General features: G+C 37.8%; 1 protein-coding gene across 4 annotated transcripts in view; it reads right to left on the reverse strand.

Annotated features, from left to right (window-relative positions):
* Positions 1 to 21,393, reverse strand: part of adamts14 (ADAM metallopeptidase with thrombospondin type 1 motif, 14) — a 59,544-nt gene extending 38,151 nt beyond the window's left edge. For 2 of the 4 annotated variants that reach the window (XM_004561249.5, XM_076887566.1), the window contains exons 1-4: positions 20,263 to 20,846; positions 19,430 to 19,851; positions 4,922 to 5,078; positions 822 to 1,018 (exon numbers count right to left, since the gene is read on the reverse strand). In XM_004561249.5, coding sequence (XP_004561306.2) covers positions 822 to 1,018; positions 4,922 to 5,078; positions 19,430 to 19,851; positions 20,263 to 20,341 — 855 coding nt within the window. In that variant the 5' untranslated portion in view covers positions 20,342 to 20,846. Of the gene's footprint in view, positions 1 to 821; positions 1,019 to 4,921; positions 5,079 to 19,429; positions 19,852 to 20,262; positions 20,847 to 21,337 lie in introns of those variants that run through there. The other 2 variants (XM_076887567.1, XM_004561248.5) reach the window with 2 other exon arrangements.
* Positions 21,394 to 22,422: the final 1,029 nt, after the last annotated feature.

The raw sequence follows: 22,422 nt of genomic DNA on the forward strand, positions 1-22,422 counted from the left end.
AGGACATGGGGAAATTATTGCAGACTTAGCATAATTTAATCTCAAGAAATTTGATATTTCTATTGTCATGCTTTTAACAACTATGCCTCTTTATATGGCTATTTGGCTTTTTTTTTTTTTTAATCTGTTTTGGAATCATTTTTGAACAAAAATGGCAAAACTATAATTTATTTTAAGGTTCTTAATGTTATTTTGTTGTTTATATTGTCTGAGTGACTGCACTAGACCTAGCCAACAACAGTATCCTTACAAATTAGTTACAAATGACATAACACATAGACACTCTGTGTTCCAGCGCAGGCCAAGAAGTCAAGCTTAAACCCAATCTCGGTATATCAGCTCAGAACATCTGTGTTTCTGCCCCAGCAAGCTGGTTTGGAACCTACCTCCAACCCAGTTCCACCTTTTCATGCTGTCTTATTTAATCATTCTCTTTACTAGTCAGTATTCTTGATTTATTTGTCCTCTGTATTTGGGATCCTGCTGCTACTCTTCCCATACGTTTTCCATGCATGTACATGGTTCCCAAACATCTACGCTATGAAATATTAATGACTACAGATTTAAAATAACAATCTGCCAAATTTCTTACTACAGTGGTCTGTACAGTACAGTGTTTGTTTTACAACTGTAACTGTAAATTTTATTACAATTTTTGTCTCAGTTTAAAGTGTAAAATTAAACTATACTTTTCACAAATTATTGATATGTATTTTGATTCATAAATATGTATCTGAATTGAATTTTATGGAATTCTCAGTCCAAATGTTATGCATATTAGTCAATGCTGCAGCCTTAAAATTCTTTATAATAACACTTACTATGTTCATGAGTGTGAGAACGTAATTCTGGACATGCTCCTTGCCGTGGAAACGGACCACCGAGTCATCAACAGCCAGCAGCACCTCGATGTTGTAGTCATCTTTCTTCGCATGCCTCCTCTTGCGCTCAGACTCAGAAAGTTTATGTTCAACAAGATCCAGAGCTTTGGGGAGGTCTGCAATCCCAATGTCTGCCACTGCAAAATATGACAAGGATGAGCAGTTAATGAAAGCCAATGAACAGATGGTGTCAAAGTGACATAAAGCAAATGCTTTTCTTTGACTCTAAGCGATGATCAGATGGAGTCCTTTGGGATTATTGACAGGGGTAAGGGCTCTACATTTTTCTAGCACATCTGTAGTTTAAACTGTTGATCATTCGCATCTCATAGATAGATAGGTGCGTGTGTATGTGTGTGTGTGTGGGTGTGCATGTTAAGACATCTTTGTGATTGGCACTAAACTTGTGGAGACCAACAGTCACTTGACAAAACGCTCATCCCCACCAGTATATATGGTATTTTTGAGACTCAAAATGTGGTTTTAGTGCCAGGGTTACAATTAGGTTATGATTAGGATTAGGCATTCATTTTTGATGGATAACACAAGCGGGAAAGCATTATGTAAATTAGATGTCCTCACTAAGATACGAAAATGAGTGTGTGTGTACAGGATGATATCTTTCTGTGGCTGACATTGTTAGAACTGTAATACTAATTGGTAAACATAAACAATGTGAACATGGATTTCACCACCACAGAGGCAATGAACACAAAGATAATATTCAGAGGAAATGTTCCGGTGCTGAAGCTGCCAAAAATGCCAAAGCTGCACAAATATTTCAGATATTTCTATATGCATGAATTATTTTCATCGGCAGATCTTTTGTAAACATTAATCATGTCTTATCATTTTGTCAGATTTCACAAACATATACAGGCTTTTAAAGCATGATAGCTACACCGAAAATCAAACAAACACTATGTTGAAAAATTTGACCACGTAAAATCATAGCAAGGTCTTTCAAAATATCAATTTGATTATTTTGCAAGAGTCCACATTTTGTAATTTCACACCTTAACTGGTGATGTCTCAAGCCTTTCAGGTGCAAATGCAGACATTGCATATAATTTAACATAGCAGGAAAGGTATTCATAGAAGAACAATGCATATGACAAACAATCAGTATGCTGCTCTGCAAGGCCTATTTTAACAGCTGTCTCCAGGCAAATCTCTTGGAGACACAATTTATTCTAAATTTAAGATAAAGAATTAAATAAATTAACAATAGATGCATCAAGCATGATAATTCATTTCCACCAGATGTAGCTGATTAACTTGAATTAAAATAATTGAATTAAATTGAAAGGTAGACGGCAATAAGATAGCATTTAACAGACCTTTTATTTTTTTGCACTTCAATTTACTACTGCTAGGAGTTGGTTACACCTTTATACACCTATTGGCTAGTTGTAAAACCTAGTGTGTTTTGATTGTTTTCACTAAGAAATTAAATCTGCTACTAGGCAGGAAATGATCAGAAATAAGACTCTATTTTGAAACTAAAATAGGAATCTCATAGAGCCTTTTTCCCCATGAGAGCTATTGATAGCCTTGAACAGGAAGCTACATCAGGAGGCAGAGTAATGATGGGAATTTCTCTAAAAATTGTACCTGAGAGAGGTAAAATGAGCCCCCCTGTCAGAAGTAAAAAAAAAAAAAAAAAAAAAAAAAAAAAGTACTTTTAGTGTGAGCTTAGAGACAGCTTTTTATGTCATGATCATGTGTCTGTGTGTGTGTATAAATACTGCTGTCTTTCCTTTGTCACAGTGTCCACTTATCCTCCCATTGTTTTCCAGTGTTATGCCTGTGTGTGGGTTTAATGCATATATATATATAAATAGATAGATAGAGCAAAAGAAGTGGATTTGGACCAGAACCTCTGTTGCCTTTTTTTATATGCACTGTAAAAAAAGATCCTAAAAAAAACAGTAATATTCCGGCAGCTTGGGCGCCAAAATAATACTGGAAAATAACAGAAAATAAAGTTCTCAAAAAAATCCGGTTATTTTCAGTAATGACAATACAGTTTGTTGCCCTAATTTTACATGGGATTTTGCCTTTTTCAACTGCTTTTAAACATTAAATTAGGAACATTTTAATGTGATTAAACAATGAAATTACCTTTAAACAAGGTCAATGAATGTGGCAACATGAATAATAATACTTAAATGTACAGAAATATACAGTTATACAGTTAACAGTTGGTTTAAATAATAATAATAATAATAATGGATTGAATTTATATAGCGCTTTTCGGGGCCCTCAAAGTGCTTTACATTTCCACTATTCATTCACTCTCACATTCACACACTGGTGGAGGCAGCTACAGTTGTAGCCACAGCTGCCCTGGGACAGACTGACAGAAGCGAGGCTGCCATATCGCGCCATTGGCCCCTCTGGCCATCACCAGTAGATAGGCGGTAGGTGAAGTGTCTTGCCCAAGGACACAATGACCGAGACTGTCCGAGCCGGGGCTCGAACCGGCAACCTTCCGATTACAAGACGAACTGCCAACTCTTGAGCCACGATCGCCCTAAATAACATTATTTGATGTTAAAAAAAAAAGTTTATAAGAATCATTTTTTATATATTTTTCAATAGTATTACATTTGAATTTAACAGTTCAATCTTTCAAATAACGGACAAATATTTGTGAAATTATGATACATTTGTGAATGTATTTTAACAATCTAAATATGCATATGTACAGACAAATATATTTAAAAAACAAGAAAATTATGTTTTATTACATTTACAGTGATTTTATGTTATTTTACATTTGAAATGTAAAACCACAGTCTATTTATGTAAATTTAGTGATATCCTAGAAAAACAGTACAAAGCTGTAAAATACACAGTAAAATACTTTTATATTACAATTTTTTTTCCAGTGTGTGTTAAAATACAGATTACAGAATGAATACAGACATCAAATAAAAAAGCATATATTTTAATTTTGGTTTAAGTTAATTTTGACTCTGATCATATGATTATTTTATGTATGTGATAGTATGGAAATCAACATCAATGACAGATATGCTACTTTATATGAGAATGCATCTACAGTGAAATTCACAATGGCATTTAAAAAAGAGAGGATTGGGACTGTAAATTTGTGACTTGACAGTTGTTACAAAGAACATATGCACTAGAGAGCAACAGATTAAAAGTAAACCATAGAGGCTTATAGCTACAGAAAATTTGTGAGGTTAGTAAGAGTCTCCCACCAGATGCTGAAGCTATTTTTCAGGAAGAAAGGAATAGAGAAGGAATTCATGATGAAATTGAATCATTTGGCTGCAAAGGAAAGGTCACTTCCCACTCTAGCTTTCTTAAATTCCCCAGTCCCCAATAATACCACCAAACCCCAGCTTTCCTCGTTTTACCAGCTGGTGTATTGAGCACTGCCTCTGCTGATAGGTCTGTATGGAGGCGCAAGATAAAGTGAAGCAGTTTATGTGAATTTCACTGTGTTGACAGCAACAAATTAGTGATTTTCACAATTTATCACCATTTATCACCAAATTACCACAGAGTGAATCTAATTGAAAGAAAAACTTAATTTATTGGGCAGTTACATACCATTACTACACTGTAGCACACTAAGAAAATCAAATTTAGTTTCAGTCAGTGGACAATAACGTTAATAATGTTCACTAACAGGAAATAACAGTCAGTGAGTTTCATAATATATTACTACACAGATACAATAGATACAATAATGAATAGAAACTAAAATGATTAAAAGTTCATGTAATAAATAGGTCAAAATATGTTGGTTTTTTGCTCTTTATAATTATAATTATGTATGACGTAGGTACTTTCATTATCCTCTGTTATTCTGTCCATTCTGTGACTAATGCGCCAACCTTCAGGACATCAATTTTGCTGCTCCTGGTATATAATGATGTATTCAGTTCTGCACTTACTCATATGTCCTTACTTGGCCGGAGCACACAGTTGTTGCACTCAAACCTACATATAGGTTTGGGGGTTTTTTTGTTTCCACTTACGTCACACTCCCCCTCCTTGCCTACCTTCATTGTGGAGGTCTTCCCTTCGCTGGCCTGTCTCCTGCTTTATGGCTGATCTGCGGTAGACCACATGGACACGCCCCTTCACTTCCACATCCTGTTGGCCTTTCTCAAGGGGTTCAATGAAAAACTCCCCATTATCAGTCCGGATCAGGCCTGCCTGGAAAAAGAGAGCTCAAAATGAATGTACCACTCCTCCTTGAAAGTACAATTCTTCCACTGGAGCCAGTAATTATGGAGTGCCTGATCAATTGGAAGATTTAGTAAAGTGCTCAATAAGCGGAATGACGCAGGTAGACATAATTTGGGGCCCTTTAAGATTCATTGAATGTCAGTCTTCTTTCACCCTGTGTTAAATGATGAGTGGTGATGTCAGTGTTATATTTCCATCTGCTTTAAGTTTTTCAAAGAGTTTATAGAAATCCTTTCAGCTGGATACTCTTACAAGCGTTGATGCCAGTCTGGGATGCTCACAGAATTCGAAGCCTGTGGTAAAGTTTACAGTTTGCTTTGTGATATACTCAACTGTCTCAACCTGGATTTTTTTGTGTGTTCTGCTTGCATTAGAAAATACCAATATCCAATCATCAGCTACCCACTGAGAGGAACTCTGACCTTGCTGTTTACATTCAAAGGTAAGTATAGACCAACAAGAATAGTAGAGCAGTAACTTTGTCCACACCAGCATGGAAATATTGACTTATCATCCTCTTTAATCAACACTCACCATTTATTTTAGCAGCACTGAATTATAGGTTTGGAAAAACAGTCGTGTTTGTCTCTTCGAAAGTGGATTTCTTTGTGTGGAAAAGTGGGAAAAAAAATATTTGATTCAGTGGGTAAGCAAACCTGATATTTATTTGTATAACTAGAGTAGGTCTGTTGCTGTACTGGAAATATTATGTTTAAAACAAACAAAAAACATAGCATTTCTCTCTATTAGCATAATAGTATCTGGATGTGACTCTGAGAAGGGAATAAAGGAGCTTAATTTGCAAGTAGACAACAAGGAATTCAAGACAGGTTTTTGTTTCTACTTCAGGTTTCTCTTTGTTGTATACCTATTGCAACTCAGTACATATGCAGAGTGAATGCATCACTTCTGTCGGTCATGATAAAAGTAAGAAAACAGAATCAAAGGTGTCTTTTAACTATAGTTTGTGTTTCCATACTGGCTACCTTGTTAAGGTGCATTTCTTGGGAATATTGGTTGGTTCATTATAACAAAATACCATCTGATAGGTTTTTAAACCTTTATTTAATAATGTTTCTGTGATTGATTTCATTTTATGATTTCATGAGCAGTAGCAAACCTTCAATAGTGTATACTGTCACTTCCCAAAAGACAAGTGTTGAGAACAGAGGCTTTTTCTATGGAAACCTTTAATGAAACCTGCAAAAACTATGCTTTGGCCAAGAACAACCGACACATAAACAGAATGAAACTAGACAGCGCAAACTCTAAAACCAAACCGAAACGAAAAACACTCAGGTACAAAGGAAAATTCTGAAAAATTACATAGTGGCAATTAATGTATTTGTGACTACCAATATGTGGCACTGTCCTAGGCTTTCATTTGTCTCTTTAGTTGCTAAATGAACATTAAACTTTAAACATTCAAAGCTCAAATGCAAATTCTGAGCTTTTAGCGCAGTTTAAACACACCTGCCTGGAATGAATCGAAACAGTAAAAGACCTGAAAATCAGTGGAAAGTAGTGTTTGTAGATTTGTATAGATGCAGTCGTGGGGGAAAGAATGAGTTTTCACACAATTCCATACAATGTGCAAAACAACTGTCATCCTGACAGCTAGTATGAGGTATTTGCTGTGCACTGTGGCCAAATATCTCCACTCATCTGTCCTTTATTTGGTTCTAGAAGTCTCGTGGTGTGTTCAGACGCATCATTGCTGCCATGTTGTTTAACAGAGGAGTCTTTCTCCTGGCAACCCTTCCAAACAAGCCATACTTGTTCTGTCTTTTCCTATTGTTAGGAAATTTGAAATTTAACATGCTTGGCCTGTTGAGTCTGAGATGTACACCGGCAGTCAAATATTTTGATATCATTAGCAAATTTCTTTTTTTTTCCCAAAAAAAACCAAAATGCAATTCACAAAGAATTTGATCCATTTCACAAATAATTAAAATTAATCAGGTGATTTTTTTTAAGAGTGATCTGCATTTTTGTATATTATCAACAACTGTGATACTTCCATATCAATCTCCTGATATGGATCCATCCATCCATCCATCCATCTGTTCTTTTCCGAGAGGGGGGGTGGAGCCTATCCCAGCTGTCTTAGGACGAGAGGGGTATGGGTCCTAATCCAAGTTAATTATTTAACAAGGCTCATTGATTAATAGAAAACAATTTTGCAATTGTGTTGCACAGCTGAAAACTGTTAAAGTAATAAGGGAGCAAAAAAGAGGAAGTATTGCTTTCTTTACGGTTAGATTAGTGTTGGAAGGATAAGCCGTTGTTTGCTTGTTTACAGGCTAAAAATGGCCAGAAAGAAAGAACATTTTTTTATAAACCTATCAGCCTATTGTTGGGCTTAGAAAGGAAGGCTATTCAATGTGAGAAACTGCGAGGACACTTTAATTCTCTTACCATGCTGTTAACTACCCCCTTCAGAGAGCAGAACAAACTGGATCTAACAAAGACAAAAACAAAAGAGTAATTGGCCCTAATACACAACTGTGTAAGAAGACAAAAATCTGAGTGTGTCATTTAAGACCAAGATGCCTCACAGGTTGTCAACTGACAGCTGCAACTTCAGGATGCTGGACTTCATGGTAGAAATGTCAAGAAAAAGCCAAATCTCAGATGAGCAAAAGAGCGCAGACATTGGACAGTGGAAGAGTGGAAGAAGGTGTTCCGGACGATTGAGTTCGAGTTCTTCGTAACGTCTTCGTATCAAAGAGAAGAACAAATGAATGACGTAACATGTAAGAAGTACTTAACACTATCAGTCAAGCATGGTGGAGGCAGCTAAGTGTGCTGTGGAGGTGGTAAAGTTATTGTGCGACCAGCTTGACCATATATTACAGAGGGAGATTCCACCCAGCCAATCCATTTTGTGGAAGATTATCGAGGAAGCATTGGGTGAAAGATTAGCCAGGCTGGGCAAGGTTTGAAGAACACATTCGTCATTTCCATTGAAATTATTATTTCTAACTCTGACGATGTCTGCATGTCCTATTCGTTTGCTAATTTCTTATTCAGACTAATTTCATGTGTTACTTCTCAGACTATTGAACAATCTGGCCTTGAGGTGAAATTTTTAGAGCATCCAGTCCTGGAACGATTGTGGCACTGTGTAAACACACCCCTTGATGCTCCAGACTAGCAGACTACCAAAACTTTGGCTTTTAAAGAGACAGCCACACTTACTGATCATCAGTTAATGAATTGCATTTGATTAACAGCTCTTGGTTGCTACTTACCTGCCTAACATTGTACTTAAGTTTTCACAGGGCTGCATAAAGTCTTGTAAAATCTTTTTTCACATCGCTGTAAAATGAATAGCAGAAAAGTGACAGTTCTCAGATGCTGTTATTCAACATCAAAACAGAGGAGAAGTTCATCAGTGCAGTAGGTAATCGAGACCATACTATAGGTATAAGCAATCACCAAACATTCGCATTCTGCATGCATTCACATCTTGTTACTTACAGATGTGCATGGATCACGTCACCCAAGATCCTATGCAAAATTAATTCAGGGTCTATACTGAGTGTGCAATCATTTTGGTGCTCAGGACCTAAGAGATATTTGCTTGTTTTACAGCACACTTCACAGGCTTTGCTTTTAACTGAGACAGTTTATTTGACTGAGTCACACACTAATGGGACACGGTACTGAATAAAAGCAACTGGAACGCCTCCTTTGTAGAATTGCTGTAATACTTTTCCTTTAAAAGGTGAGTTTAGCTCCATTTTCTCTCCTACCCATTTATTTGTATATATACCCCCCCCATTCTGAACCAGATTCATCTGGCCTGGGGCAGACTGACAGAAGCGAGGCTGCCATATCGCTACATCGGCCCCTCTGGCCAACACCAGTAAGCAGTCTTACCCAAGGAGACAACGACCAGGACAGAGAGCACGGGGATCGAACTGGCGACCTTCCGGTTACAGATGTGCTTCCCAAACCCCTGAACCACGGTCACGGCTGTGTCTTTTGGTAGCAAAGAAAAGCAAATATGAAGTTGACACTTTGCTTCTGTCTGATGTCTTGTTTTTATTAAGCCTGTACTCCCTCTGTGTGTGTGTGTGTGTGTGTGTGTGTGTGTGTGTGTGTGTGTGTGTGTGTGTGTGTGTGTGTGTGTGTGTGTGTGTGTGTGTGTGTGTGTGAGCACGCTGTATTTTTCATAATTCTGCCCTTAACGAAGAGAATAAAGCTACCCAGCCTATCATTATCCTTCTGAAGAAGGCACACCAACAAGACTTTGGCAAGAATGTGTGTATTTACAGCTGTAAAAAGAAATCTAAATACAGAGCTGTAAATAGAGCAGTGTGCCTACAAAAAAACAGGAAGAAACAAAGTCACTTAAGACAGATGATACAAAAGCCATGACTCTAAGGGTGGACATGTGACAGTTAAGCCAAAGAGGAGTGAAAGAATCTCTGCAGCCCCTGACCAGGAAATGCCAAGTAAGACATGCTCCAGTACTTCCTCTGTGGTCTCTTATTTCAGCAGCGGGTAAAAAGTGAAGTCAGGTCTGTTCGGAGAGAGAGAAGCAGCATCTGGACCTGCCTACAGAGACACACCAGACATAAACATTTGTAAAATCTATGGTCAAGGCGGATCTAGGCAATGACATAAGTTTTGTTACAACATCTATGAGCTACAGTTGTCATTTAAAGAGCAGTTTATCAACTGTGCCGCTAATATAATACTTCCTTTTTCATTTATTTCTGAACTTTTCTAAAAAGTTATTTTCTCGTGACTTGAATGAAGAAGTATACTTAGCAGCGACACTAATAAACAAAACACAAACACAGCTTTTCTATGTCAAGTGATACAGTGGTTTAAAAGCCTGTTCCACATGAATAAGTGTGCATTGACCTCAGTGTGCGGTTTGGCTTGCTATGCCTGCCTAAGTAATGAAAAACACTCTGAACTTGAGACATTCAGCTGTGTCACAGAGACCACACGAAACAGGTAAATATTGCTGACCCTTAAGCTCACCAGTGCTCTAAATTCCACACATTGGTTAGAGCAAATTTGAAGATGGATATTTACTGTATGTAATTTCTTAGTAACTGTTTTTGGTGAGTCACCTGCTCAGTTAGTACAGGTGAAAAAACTCCACTCCTGGAAGATGGTCTTGTTTAACAGCAAATGTGTGATTCTACGGCTAATTTGATTGGTTTAAAAACTGTGAGTGCACACAGTGAAGTAAAAAAGTTCAATATTATTAACAACCACAAGCAAACTCCCAAAAACTTGATTTTAACATGACAACTTTGCCTGCATTGCCTGTGTGCCTGTTTGGTATTCGTGGTTTTCACATGCATCTCTGATATAAAGTGTTTTACTGAGTGATGGTCAATCTATATCAGTAGAGTCCAGGAACCAATTTTTGAAGCTAAAAATAAGCATAACAATCGTCCTTTCAAAATAAAAATAAACTTTTTTTCTTATCAAAAAGTCATCCGTGGGACATTTCTACAGCTATCAACAGTATCAGCAGATACTGCAATAATTTCAGTCTGTCTTCAACAACAAGCAGTCAAAGTGAAAAATGACTTTTTGCTGCAGAGTTGCAGAGAAACTCTCATTGAAAATCTAGTTGACTACACTAATAACTAAATGCATAGCACTGGAAAAGATACTTTGGTCACACAACTCATATATGTTTCTGTCTTAATGAGTTACGGCTGTGTATTAATAAATAATCTAATATATTTAATGCTAATTATCTTCCGCCTTATTGAACTTTGGTTCCAACCACTGAAAGAGAGATAAGCAAAAACAGGATCCCGGTCCAGCGAGTGAGACATGTCCCCTACAATCCTCAGAGAAAATTGGGCCTCACTTAGAGAAATTACAGCCCGGGCTGTTTTTCAGTTAGTGCATTACATATGAATAGAGACATGCATGCTGCACACAAAGGCAGTGTCACAACATGCTTCTGGGATCATTCACAGCAATCTTATCTACTTAGATAATCTGATGGAGGCATGTCCATGAAAGGAAAACGCAATCTAAAAATGGAGCAAGTGCCAAGGGCTGCCGATGCTTGTGCTGCAACGTGTAAGGAAATCAAAATCCAGCTATCATTCCTGTAGCTTAACCTGTAATTAGAGAATGTTTATATAATTTTGGTTTTACAATCCTTGCCCCCAGTCTCTGAGGGCAAGTTAAGTCCTCTTTTTATCGTGAGGTCAGGCGGTTCATTTCATGAACAGGCCAAAGCGAGATGCATAACCTCAGCGTTGTTGATGGATAGAAGAGATGGGACTTCTGACTCAATATTCATAATATACTGGCAGCAACAGCCATGTCAGTGACGCTGGATAAAAGCTTTTGTGGCAAAACCGGGATGATCAGTAAGCCAGCAACTAAATCGTGGCTCAGCAATGCTGGATTCAGCAGAGTCGAGGGTTTGAAATAATCGTATAAGACAGGTTGTGGGAGCTGGGGATTACTACATGATTCCTTTTTATCAACTTTCACATTTCACTGTGCTGAGCCAGAAAGGGCACGCATACCATGTGATCAAGAAGATAACTATGAAGAAAATTAGGGGTATAATCGCCATAAGTCTACATGCTCTATATTTACATGCATGCACAATAATGTAGGAATAGATCACTTAAGGAAAAACAGGCTGATTTTAGAAGCAAACTCATTTGAATCTCCTTAAAAATTTACATAATCTATTAATATACTTCTTTTATTAGTATTTTAAATATTCTTAATGGGAGTAGAAGGAGAGGTAAGTAGCAATAACAGCTTCTTCAAGAATTAGAAGAATAAACTTTGTAGAAGGAACAGTTGTAGAAATAAGCATCAAGGTAAAATTGGTACACAAAGAAGTAGCAGCAGCGGTAAACGTAACTGTGTGTGTCCTGGATCCCAGTGTGTGTTTGAATGAGCACCTGTTTATGCAGACATAACACAGCTGCTACAAATAAGGATTAGAGTGAGTGGAAATAAATCACGTTATTGGCTGAGATGTTGGGCTTCCACTGATGGAGCTCTTAATTTAGTGACTTTACCTCAGTGCCAGCAAAGTACTGGAACGCCAGAGAATCCTGGAATACTGGAGTGGGAAAAGCTCAGAACAGAGTCCCTGCAAAGATTCATGAATAGAACAATTTATGCAAGCATTTTTCCATTCTCAGTGGATGGAAAACACCCGAACCCCACCACCACCACACCTACCATCCCCAACCCACCACACAAACATACACACACACACACAAGTAAGCCAACTCCCAACTCACTGACTGTTGCCGGGTGGCTCACCCTCTTTTTAACTGATGGACACAGAAATAGCGCTTTTCCTCCCGCGGTTATCTGGCACTCGTGTCACTATCACACATGTAATACAATCAGCCCATCATCTTCGCTAATTCCCAACACATGAGCAGGACACAGTATCATCATAGCCATCACTCATCGCTTCGCAACAATAGCTCATGCTCTTCTGGAGCGCACAGCTGTTGCCGTCTAGCAGGAGCCAGATTCAGAGGATGACATCACAGATTCTGGCAGTCACTAGATGCAAAACACCTTCAAATGAAACTGAAAGTGTGGATCTGTTTTTGTCAAATACTTATGAAGTTATGTTGAACTTTCTATCTTTGCAAGTTCAGCTAAAAATCTGCGGACCAAATATATTCAAGATTAACAAGCAGCTTTACTCTGCATATTGTAATGAGATTCAAATGCCATAAATCTTGCACATTTTAACACAGGGTAGGAGACCAGATAGTTGAATATGTTTGTAGGAGTCATCTTTCTTGGAGCAGCCTCACTGCAGAGGAAAAACTAAAGAGGTTTATCACTGAAATGCAGCTGCAGTAAAGAGAATGAAACTGCTGAAAAATTGTAAGACAAGAACTATGATGACTACTGATGAGTTCCTCACCTTTTAGCACTTTGTTGTCATGAAAATTAAAAAACACACACTCTAAAACTGTGCTATCCACTTCCCATAATTCAGGCTACACCCGCATTACTGCAATCTCTATCCAGATAATTATTTAGCACAGTGTGTGTGAGTCACTGCAATTGGGCTGTAGTCAACTACGGGTAAAATACAAAGTGAAATTACAAAATTTTTGGTCTCTATTGAAGTCCATCAAAAAGCTTTTGAAGATTGAGTGCTGGTGGTACATTAAGACTTAGAGTGCATCTTAAAGATTTGGCCCGCATTTAACAATCTAAGCATATGACTCGCATTCTTATCCTTTTCAGACTGGGTCCTTTCATCATACTTGATCTTCATTCTACGTAAAGCAGACACATCAGACTAAATAATTTGCCTCCAAGCTGTTTGTGCAACTTCAAAAATGCATCTTGAAAATCCCTGCATGCACGAACAAGTCCATGTTTATGTTGGCTCTGATGCAAGGAAACACATGTACTATATTGGTAACAGTCTGACAGCAGCCTTTTTAAAGGATAAGTTCACCTAAACGACAAACAAAGCATAGTTTCCCACATGTACTTAGTGGTCTTTAGTGATGCAGATAGTTTTGGTTTCCTGGCTGAGTTTAAGACTTCTGCCACCGTGACCGACGATAAAGTGCAATATTGTTCGTGGAGATCTAATCTCGGAGATTAGCAGCAGCATGTTTTTGTTTTGTTTTTGTTTTTTTTCCTGACACAAAGTGACAAAAAAAAAAAACCTTTAAATCACATGCAGATTTCAGTGTTAGGATTTTTATTTACTGCGTGATTTGATCACATCAGTCTGTCAAAATGTAAATTTCTGCCTCATAACAATTTGCCTTTGAAACAATGAATCAGACATTTGCTTCAGAGCAAGAGCATACTCAAATCTTACCTAAAAATATATACAAAATGATGTTAATTTGATGTTATCTTTTATTCTGAGCCTCATATATCATACTGCTTTCCCAATGGTTTATGTTGTGAAGGACACTCCTTTAACAAAATTTTCTTATCTGCTTTTATTATTTTGTGGCAACCTCCAGTTGCTAGGGAATAATGTGTATTTCCTGACCAGTTGGTGAGCGGTTACAGGAGGTTGCTGACTCCTCGTGATTGCTTCAATTGCTAGCAGATTTTTAAGACTTACACTGATATTTGGTGATTTAAATATCCAATCTATTAGTCAATTTTTTTCTGTCAGACATAAAAAAAAACTTAAATAGATTTCCCCAACATTTGTTATGTGTAGTTTTTTTTCACTAAACCTAAATGAGATATTACGAGATATTGTCATAAGTTACTTATTTACCTCCTACCTTACTTGGCTCAGATGAGCTTATTGTGGTGTTCTAAACACTTTTAGCCAAGTTGTATAGTGCCCTCTGGTGGACAAACTGTCCATCATCAACACTTGTAAAATGTTTGAAGGGTGTTTCTAATATAGTTTCTACCTTTGGAAAAATTTGTAAAAAAAAAACAAAACCAAAACAAAATGGTTATAAATCATAAATAGCTACCTGTAGTTTGCATGGAGGTTGTCAACTTATTTGAAAAGACTCTCCATTTACTCTCTGACCTGTAGAGAAATAATAGATCGCCTTTGACAATTCAAGTAAAATGCAAAAAGTGTGACACAAACCAGAAATGGAGAATATCAACACATTTTCAACACATTTCAAAAGATTCAACTTTTACTCTGAATGCAAAGGGTCTTTTCAAATTTTATTTTTAAGAGTTTCACTCTTGCCTGGCAAGGAGCTTGCATGAGTCTGCAGACAAGTTGGCATCTTCTAATAAAACTACCTCTAATAAAACAACAACAAAGTAATGAGCAAAGTAATGAAAATAAGATTTTTGGGTGGTGCACAGCATATCTCTTTGCGACTAGTTTCACCCTAGTGACTGCCAGCAACCTCCATCAACTATTCCCCAACCAGTTGCAAAATACACAGATTTATCTAGTAACCAGTGGTTACCAGGGGGCTCTTGCATCCATAGGCCTATGTGAATGCAGTTTTAGTGATTGATTTCACAGCAACTGCCAGCAACCACCAGGAAGCACTCAGGAAATACTTGACTCAATACTTGAAATGTGCAATTCACTTGTATTTTTATTTTTATTTTTATTCCTATTTATTCTATTTATCCCCTTCGTATATTTTATTTATATTGTCTCTGTATTTATATATATATATATATATATATATATATATATATATATATATATATATATATATATATATATATATATATATATATATATATATATATATATGTGTGTGTGTGTGTGTGTGTGTGTGTGTGTGTGTGTGTGTGTGTGTGTGTATTATATACATATATATATATATATATATATATATATATATATAATATTCTGTAACTCTGTAACTTCTGTCGGTGCTGTGCTTTTTTGGAAATCGAATTTCCCAGAGGAACCCACCCAAGGGATTAATAAAGTTCTATCTCTCGAAATACACATTTTCACCTTGATTTCACTCGGTTGCCAGGTCTCTAGGCCTTTGTGACTGAGGCCTAATATCCGTATAACAAAATATAGCAGGTCTAATGCCTGCAGAACAACTTTAGCTAAAAACTGGTTGGTAGTTCCTCTCTTTCTACTACATACTGTAACCAAGATGGGGACTTTTAAAGCTCACAAATGCAGTGCATTCCACACTTAACTTGTTTTGTCATTATAAATAGACCATCCAAGGAGCGTCCAGTGCAGTTTTAAATGTAAGATTTAAGACACAGCAATAGTATCACATTAACCTTGTGGACCAAGTCAGTTGACTAGCCTTAGGTGACAAGTTAGTGAATTTAATCACTTCTGGCTTACAAAAGCAAAGATGAACACAGCCCAAATGCCAAACTGGAGGCTTCAAAATGAACCACATAAACCATATGCTTGTGTCTACTAGTTTTAAACCCAGGGTACAAAGAGGAGCTTGGAAAACAGAAAACAACAAAAAAGTTTCTACCAGAATGGAGTTAGTTTAAGAAAGCTAGTAGAACAAAATGTAACTGAAAAAGCACAACAGAAGCTTTCAGAACACAAAATCAGAAAATAGCTAAGAAAACATGGTTTAAACTAGAAAGAACCACCAGGATTGGTCTCTCTTAAACTGTGCTTTATAACAAATCAGACATTTCTACCATGTTTCTAGGTGAATAGGACAGTGTTCTGCATAGGGCCAGTGTGTCACTTGTTGCCACTGAAGGGTACACAGTTGGCTTTCAGAAATAACTTGTGATTTCTATGTGAACACTGCATTTCATTGTCTGTATACCGCTCACTATCATTACATTCAAAAAGAAGAGAGAAGTGTTTCTATCTACTTTTTTCTTAGTTTCAGCACATTTTCCTGTGTTAATAATAATAAATACGTGATGGCGTAGTGATGGCAACCAGTTAAATACATTAGGACCCCTCTATTGTTTCTTCGAATTGTGCGAGACAAAAAGCTCCGCTGTTTTGACAAACAAGTCTGGAAGCAGAGTTGAAATATGGCTTAGAGTCAAAACAGGGTTAATTGCTGTCACCTGCAGCCTTGAATCAGTATATAAAGGGTTTGTTTGTTTGTTTTCAATTGATGCATCTCTTTTTTTCGTCTTTGCTATTGTAATTAACAGATGATCACTGAAAGGAGAACTGCCCCTCAATGATCTTTCAACTCAAGGTTGGATGAACTATTTAATCAGTGTTTCACAATATGTAGTCATTTACAAAAGGAATCCTAAATTAAACATTACATGCATCTGTCTCCTGTGAAGGATTTCAAAAGCTTCCAGGTGACTTTATCTTCACTCTACTTCCACGCATGCTGTTTTTGTCAGAGGTAGCCTCAATGTGGTCAGCCTGCCATTTCAAATGTCACATGCTTGTTTGGAAATTCACTCTAATTTTCCCAACTGCAAACATCCATTAGCGTCTCACCTCCCATCGCTCTGCTCTGTCAGTATAACACAGCTTTATATTGGTGATACCAAGAGACTGTGTTAGTGCAAAATGAGTCACATAGTATTGGTAATGGTGGAGTACAATGCTGCGGAGACAGACAGGCCTCTTGAGAATGTGCTCTTTCATTATGAACTAAGCCAAACCTAAGAATGTTTTATACCAGTTTCATTGTTCAACTTTTTTGGTGATGGGGTCCAGTAGCTGTTTCCTTTTAGGACCTGACTTTTAGGATCTGGCAAAGGGGTCAAAAAAGCTCAACCAAGCCTTACTTAAACACTTTTAATTTATACTCCCTAATTTTTTTATTAGCAAAGTACAAAAATATTCAAACTGCATGTTTCAAATATTAAGCCACCATTAATTGTCACCTGTATAAGTTGCAGCTAATTAACTCTCACTCACAAAAGCTACGCTAAGCCACAATTTCATACTGTTAATAAACTAAACAACTACAGCAATGTAAAGCATGGATGCCCACTGAGAATTACCGCCTAAATGTAGTTCTCGCGAGCTCTAAGAGGCATTAATACACTTTGGAGATATGTAATATTGGGCAACACTTCACTGAAATAGGTGTGCACAAGACTGAGATGAAGGAGACATTCTGAATATTTATGACTGTTTTTAGTAAGTGTAATTCTTTCAAGTATATAAGCTGAATTTTTTCGTTCTAATTGGATGGCCTATACCATCTCACCTGGCTCCTACGCCTACATATTAAAAGGAGTCATTGGAACACAGGAGACTTAATTGCTAAGTTAAAAATTAGCTTTATTATCTCAAACTGTCACATGTGGCTGGTTTATAATTAAGTCAAAGCATTAAATAAAACAAGAGATTTCCCACATGTCCTATGCCCTATAAAAGTATACTGCATGAGTAAAAGCATGTTAAGTCACAAATATTAAAGTTAGATTAAAGTATATTTAACAAAATATACAGTATATGTTGGAATATTGAAGGGAAAATGCACTTTTACTTGGTTGAAAAATAAAATCTGGCGATTTTTAATCTGGATTCTACAGTGTAGTCATTTACAGATCAAATGGCACAATAAGACCAATGGGGAAAAGATCCCCAGTTCAATCCTGGAAGGAGATCAATCAATTTTTACATTGTTTTACACAGTAAATAAGCGGTAAACCATTAGTAGAATGCTAACATTTTATGAACAAGAACCCTAACCTATAAAAACAACGGCACCGCTACATGTGCAAAAACAAGAATAGGAGTAAATAGGAGTAAATAATGTTGTATGCTGTACAGATCCATTCACTGCTACCTATGGAGCATCACCTCAACTCTTCAAGTTAATTACAGTCATTTGTGCTACAGTGACTGTTAATAGGGTGTACCAGTGACAGCTGGGAGAAGCTCTAGTACCCCATGAACCTGTACTGGATATTAACAAAATGGATAGCTAGATGGATTAGTGGCTTTAATAGGAAGTAAACAGACCCCTTGTTCTTTAGTTCTCTCTTGATTCAAATTTGTCTTTACAGCTTCCTCTGAACTAGCTTCCTGTACACTTACACTCACTATAACTTTTTTTCAACCATTTTACAGAAAATGTAATTACATTATGTTAAAACTACACTACCACTAAATAAAAAATACAATACGAGTCTTAAGAACTTCCTAACAACTTTACCAACTTACCAAAGGTTTAAAACACTCACACTTTTTCCACTACACTATGGAAAAGTTTGACCAAGGCATCATTATAATGTCCTGTGGTTGGTTCAGCTGTTCAGTTATCAGACCTTTGATGTTATGCTTATGAGAGGTTATGTTGTCATGTCAACCCTGCATAAAAACAACATTCAAAAATAAGAAGACATCCCTGAAGCTCACTGATTTTGACATTTTCAAAGGCTAGGCTAAAGCCTGCTACATGAAGTTACGTCTATGTTATCAACACTCAGATGGTCATCAGCAGAAAGAAATGCAATCAGGCTCATCCTTTATCAATTTTTGAGATGTTTGTTCTGTAATTTTCCAAATTGGTCTGATCTAGCCGGGAAAATGAGTCTAATAACAACAACAAAAAACAGCATTCAAACTAGCCCACACAGAGCCTAGTGGGTGGGATGTTTTGGAAAATATATACAGATGGGCAGCATTGTAAAGATGTTGTGAGAGACATTTTGTAAATAACGCTGACATTTCTTTAATACAATGCAAACATGTTATTAAGTATCCATGCTGACAAGATGACAGCAGCCTTTTAACATCATCAAAGGATTTCAGATGATGTAACCATTTTTATCTAATGTGATGATGTTATGTGGAACAAGTGCCCCGGGAGACTTTCTGGATATGAAAAAATACATGTCAAAGCATATTCTGGCTGACACAGTGTCAAAGAAGTGAAAGCATCATACTACTGTTTCACGCCTGCAGTAGTGGTACTTACCAGTCCATCACAATTGCTGATAGCCACAGAAGCATCTGGCATGTCAGTCACATCTCCACTGAAAACACAGTCTCCTTGGATTCGTTCCTTGGCCTTTTCCTTAAAGTCCTCTTGCCATTCCACAAAAGCCCCTGGGGCTACCAGCCTCCTGTTGGCCCTCAAGCGGAGGTGCAGTTCTTTCCCAAACACAGTAACATTGAAAAATAAGTGCTGAGCCGACGCTGAGGTGACTGAGGGCATCTCAGAGGCACTGCGGGCCACCCTTCTTCTGCTGCCAAAGCCTGAGACAGCATCAACAACAGGAGCAGCAGCACCTTTACTTCCAATTCCAGCTGAGACCACATGAGAAATGTACCGGCCATGGGAGTCTGTGCTGAATGGCACGATAAGACCATATTCACTTAACTTTCCAGAGATTTTTTCTGATGAGACAGACAGTGTCAAGTGAGAATGACAGTAGTGACCTATGCAAAGCAAGTTCCAAAGGAAATGACAACTAAGCAGTTTAAACAGAAACTACACATGCACGATTGAGTAAAAAAGAGAAAATATAGACAAATAATATTTATTATGACATAATGAATTATCTTAGCATTAATACTGTCTTTATGAAACAACTATATATAGCTGACAGTGGATAGTCACAGTGGAAATACAGCAACACCCTACATTGATTGAACAGCAAGGCTGTCAGGTTTAATGTATGACCCATCAATAGATGCAGGGCTTCATTCTTATCATTATTCCCCCCCACTTTATAAACTTTACAGTGCATCTCTCTGCACCGTAAAAACATGTGTAAAAAATAAAAGGAAACGGAATGGATAACTCACCATGCGCTTTTGCTGCGAAAATACACTCCAAAAATACTTGACTGAGTGAAAAGCACATCAATAAATACATACAATCCATAGCGAGGACTATAATGTGAGAGCTGCCACTTCAGCGCTAAGTTTTCCTTCTTGCTGCAAACTGAGAGCAGAGTTCTCCCTCCTGGAAAAGCACAAATGCAGGAGAAAAGTCCTCAGAGTTGAGCTCCAGCGAAGCAGCCGGGCATTTCTGAGCGTTTCCCTCTAGACGCCAAACTGACGGATACTCACAAGTTGTTTCCAATCTTTTGGCCTGCAATGAGCTGCATAGACCAAGACTGCCCTATCCATTCAGGGAGCAAAGGGGGGGACATCTGTGGTATTGATGACGACAACTCCCCGGTAAAAACCGGGACGGTTTGAAGAGGTTGTCCACTTTTTTCCCCCTTCCTCTTTCTCTCTTTCTTCTTAGGTAACTTTTAAATCGCAAGGAGACCAAGTTAACACACGCCTACGCTAAGAAGAAAAAAACTCAGAAGGGTTCAGATAATGTGTGCAGAGACAGACTGTCCCGGTGGTGAAACATCTGCCGTCCAGTCGTGCACCATTACGCACCAATGGCTCGGCTGCGTAAGTCTCAACTGCTCGACTTGAAGCCACAACCAGCTAATAGTGGGAGCGCCATCTCTGCCCTAGACGACCGCATATTTAGCCTCGCGACTTTTAAACTTCTAAAAGTTCTCATTCTGAAGACAAACTCAACCAGAAGCTTTGTCATAACTGCTAAGTGTTTACACACGAGTCCGCAAAAAAAAAAAAAAAACGCATAGGATAACGTCCATGAATGGAAAGGGGCGCTTTAACTGTCGAAACGTGGCATGAAAAATGAATTTAAATCTAAAAAACGGAGATAAAAGAAATTCAACGCGGCTACAGTCGTTTCTTGTTTATTTCAAGCAAAAGCTATAAAATGCAACCAAAGTTCTGAAGCTTCAGTTTTTGCCAAGGCAAATAACGTTAATTACCTTATGTATCCTTTTTACTAACATAAAGAAAACATTGCACATTAAAACTGGTTTTACCATATGTAACATTCTACCTTCGTTTTTTATCTGCCTTCAAAGATCCTTTAAATGTAGAGTCAAAGTACATGTTGGGGTAACGTGCAGGTGTGCCTTTTGAAAACTCAGGCCTATCATTGGCTAGAGGGATAATAAGCGATTTGATATAACTGCACGTTTTCCATGTTCTGGTATCAACAAAATACACACTGCATGATCCGATTTAATGACCTCAAGTGGTTTGCGTTTAAAGTTAAATAATCATGGCGAATCCTGCAGATGTCACTGCGAGCATATTGTTCCATTTTGGAGAAAAGGAACAAATCCAAAGCCATCATTTGAGGCTTAGGATGTGTGAAAACTGTGCAGCAGATTCCATCGGTGGAATGACAGCCTATTAAAATGCTGGATCTGCTCGGGCAACCAGGATTTTGTTGGCCACGGCTCAGTCTGCTGGAGTCCAGACTTAGTCAGACATGACAACCAGCCTGAGACTGAACCAACAACTCTGCAATCCTTCTCAAAGGAAGAGAAGGGGGCTGGGCTAACATGAGTCTGACTTTCAGGTACTTTTTGAGAAAGGGGGGGAAAGTGTCTAGACAGGACCTTCTTTTTCCTCCCCAGTTCCTCGACTGCGTCTGGGCCTCAGATAAGAGTACTCTGCCCTTAATTTTGGGCTAATTAAGCTACCAGGATGGTCAATGCAGAGCAGGTGTGGGTTTAGAGCAGTCATTCCCCCAGGGCAGCAATGAGAGGATTTTGGATGGTGATCCAGACTTGTGCATTAATAAGCAATGGAAACTAACCGCAGCATTAAGAGATGGAAACCATTAACTGCCTTGTGAGAAGATTTTATGCAGTTTTTCCATCCATACTGTTTGGAGGATTTTTTTCATGTGTTTCCAAAAGCCAGAATGACATTCCACAATATAACATAGTATTCAATTAGAAGTCTTGTTTTTCCCCTCTAAAATGAATAGCTCCACTTACAGTCTGTGGTTAAGTCCACACACCAGAACAATTTTCTACTACAGAACACTCTGTCCTTTACAACAGGAGTGTAAGATCAAAACTTCGGTATAGGTTTGTCTCCAAATCCGGTTTTCAAGTACAATTAGACATG

Source organism: Maylandia zebra, linkage group LG8 (genome assembly GCF_041146795.1).
Source record: "Maylandia zebra isolate NMK-2024a linkage group LG8, Mzebra_GT3a, whole genome shotgun sequence".
NCBI classification, from domain to species: Eukaryota; Metazoa; Chordata; class Actinopteri; order Cichliformes; family Cichlidae; genus Maylandia; species Maylandia zebra.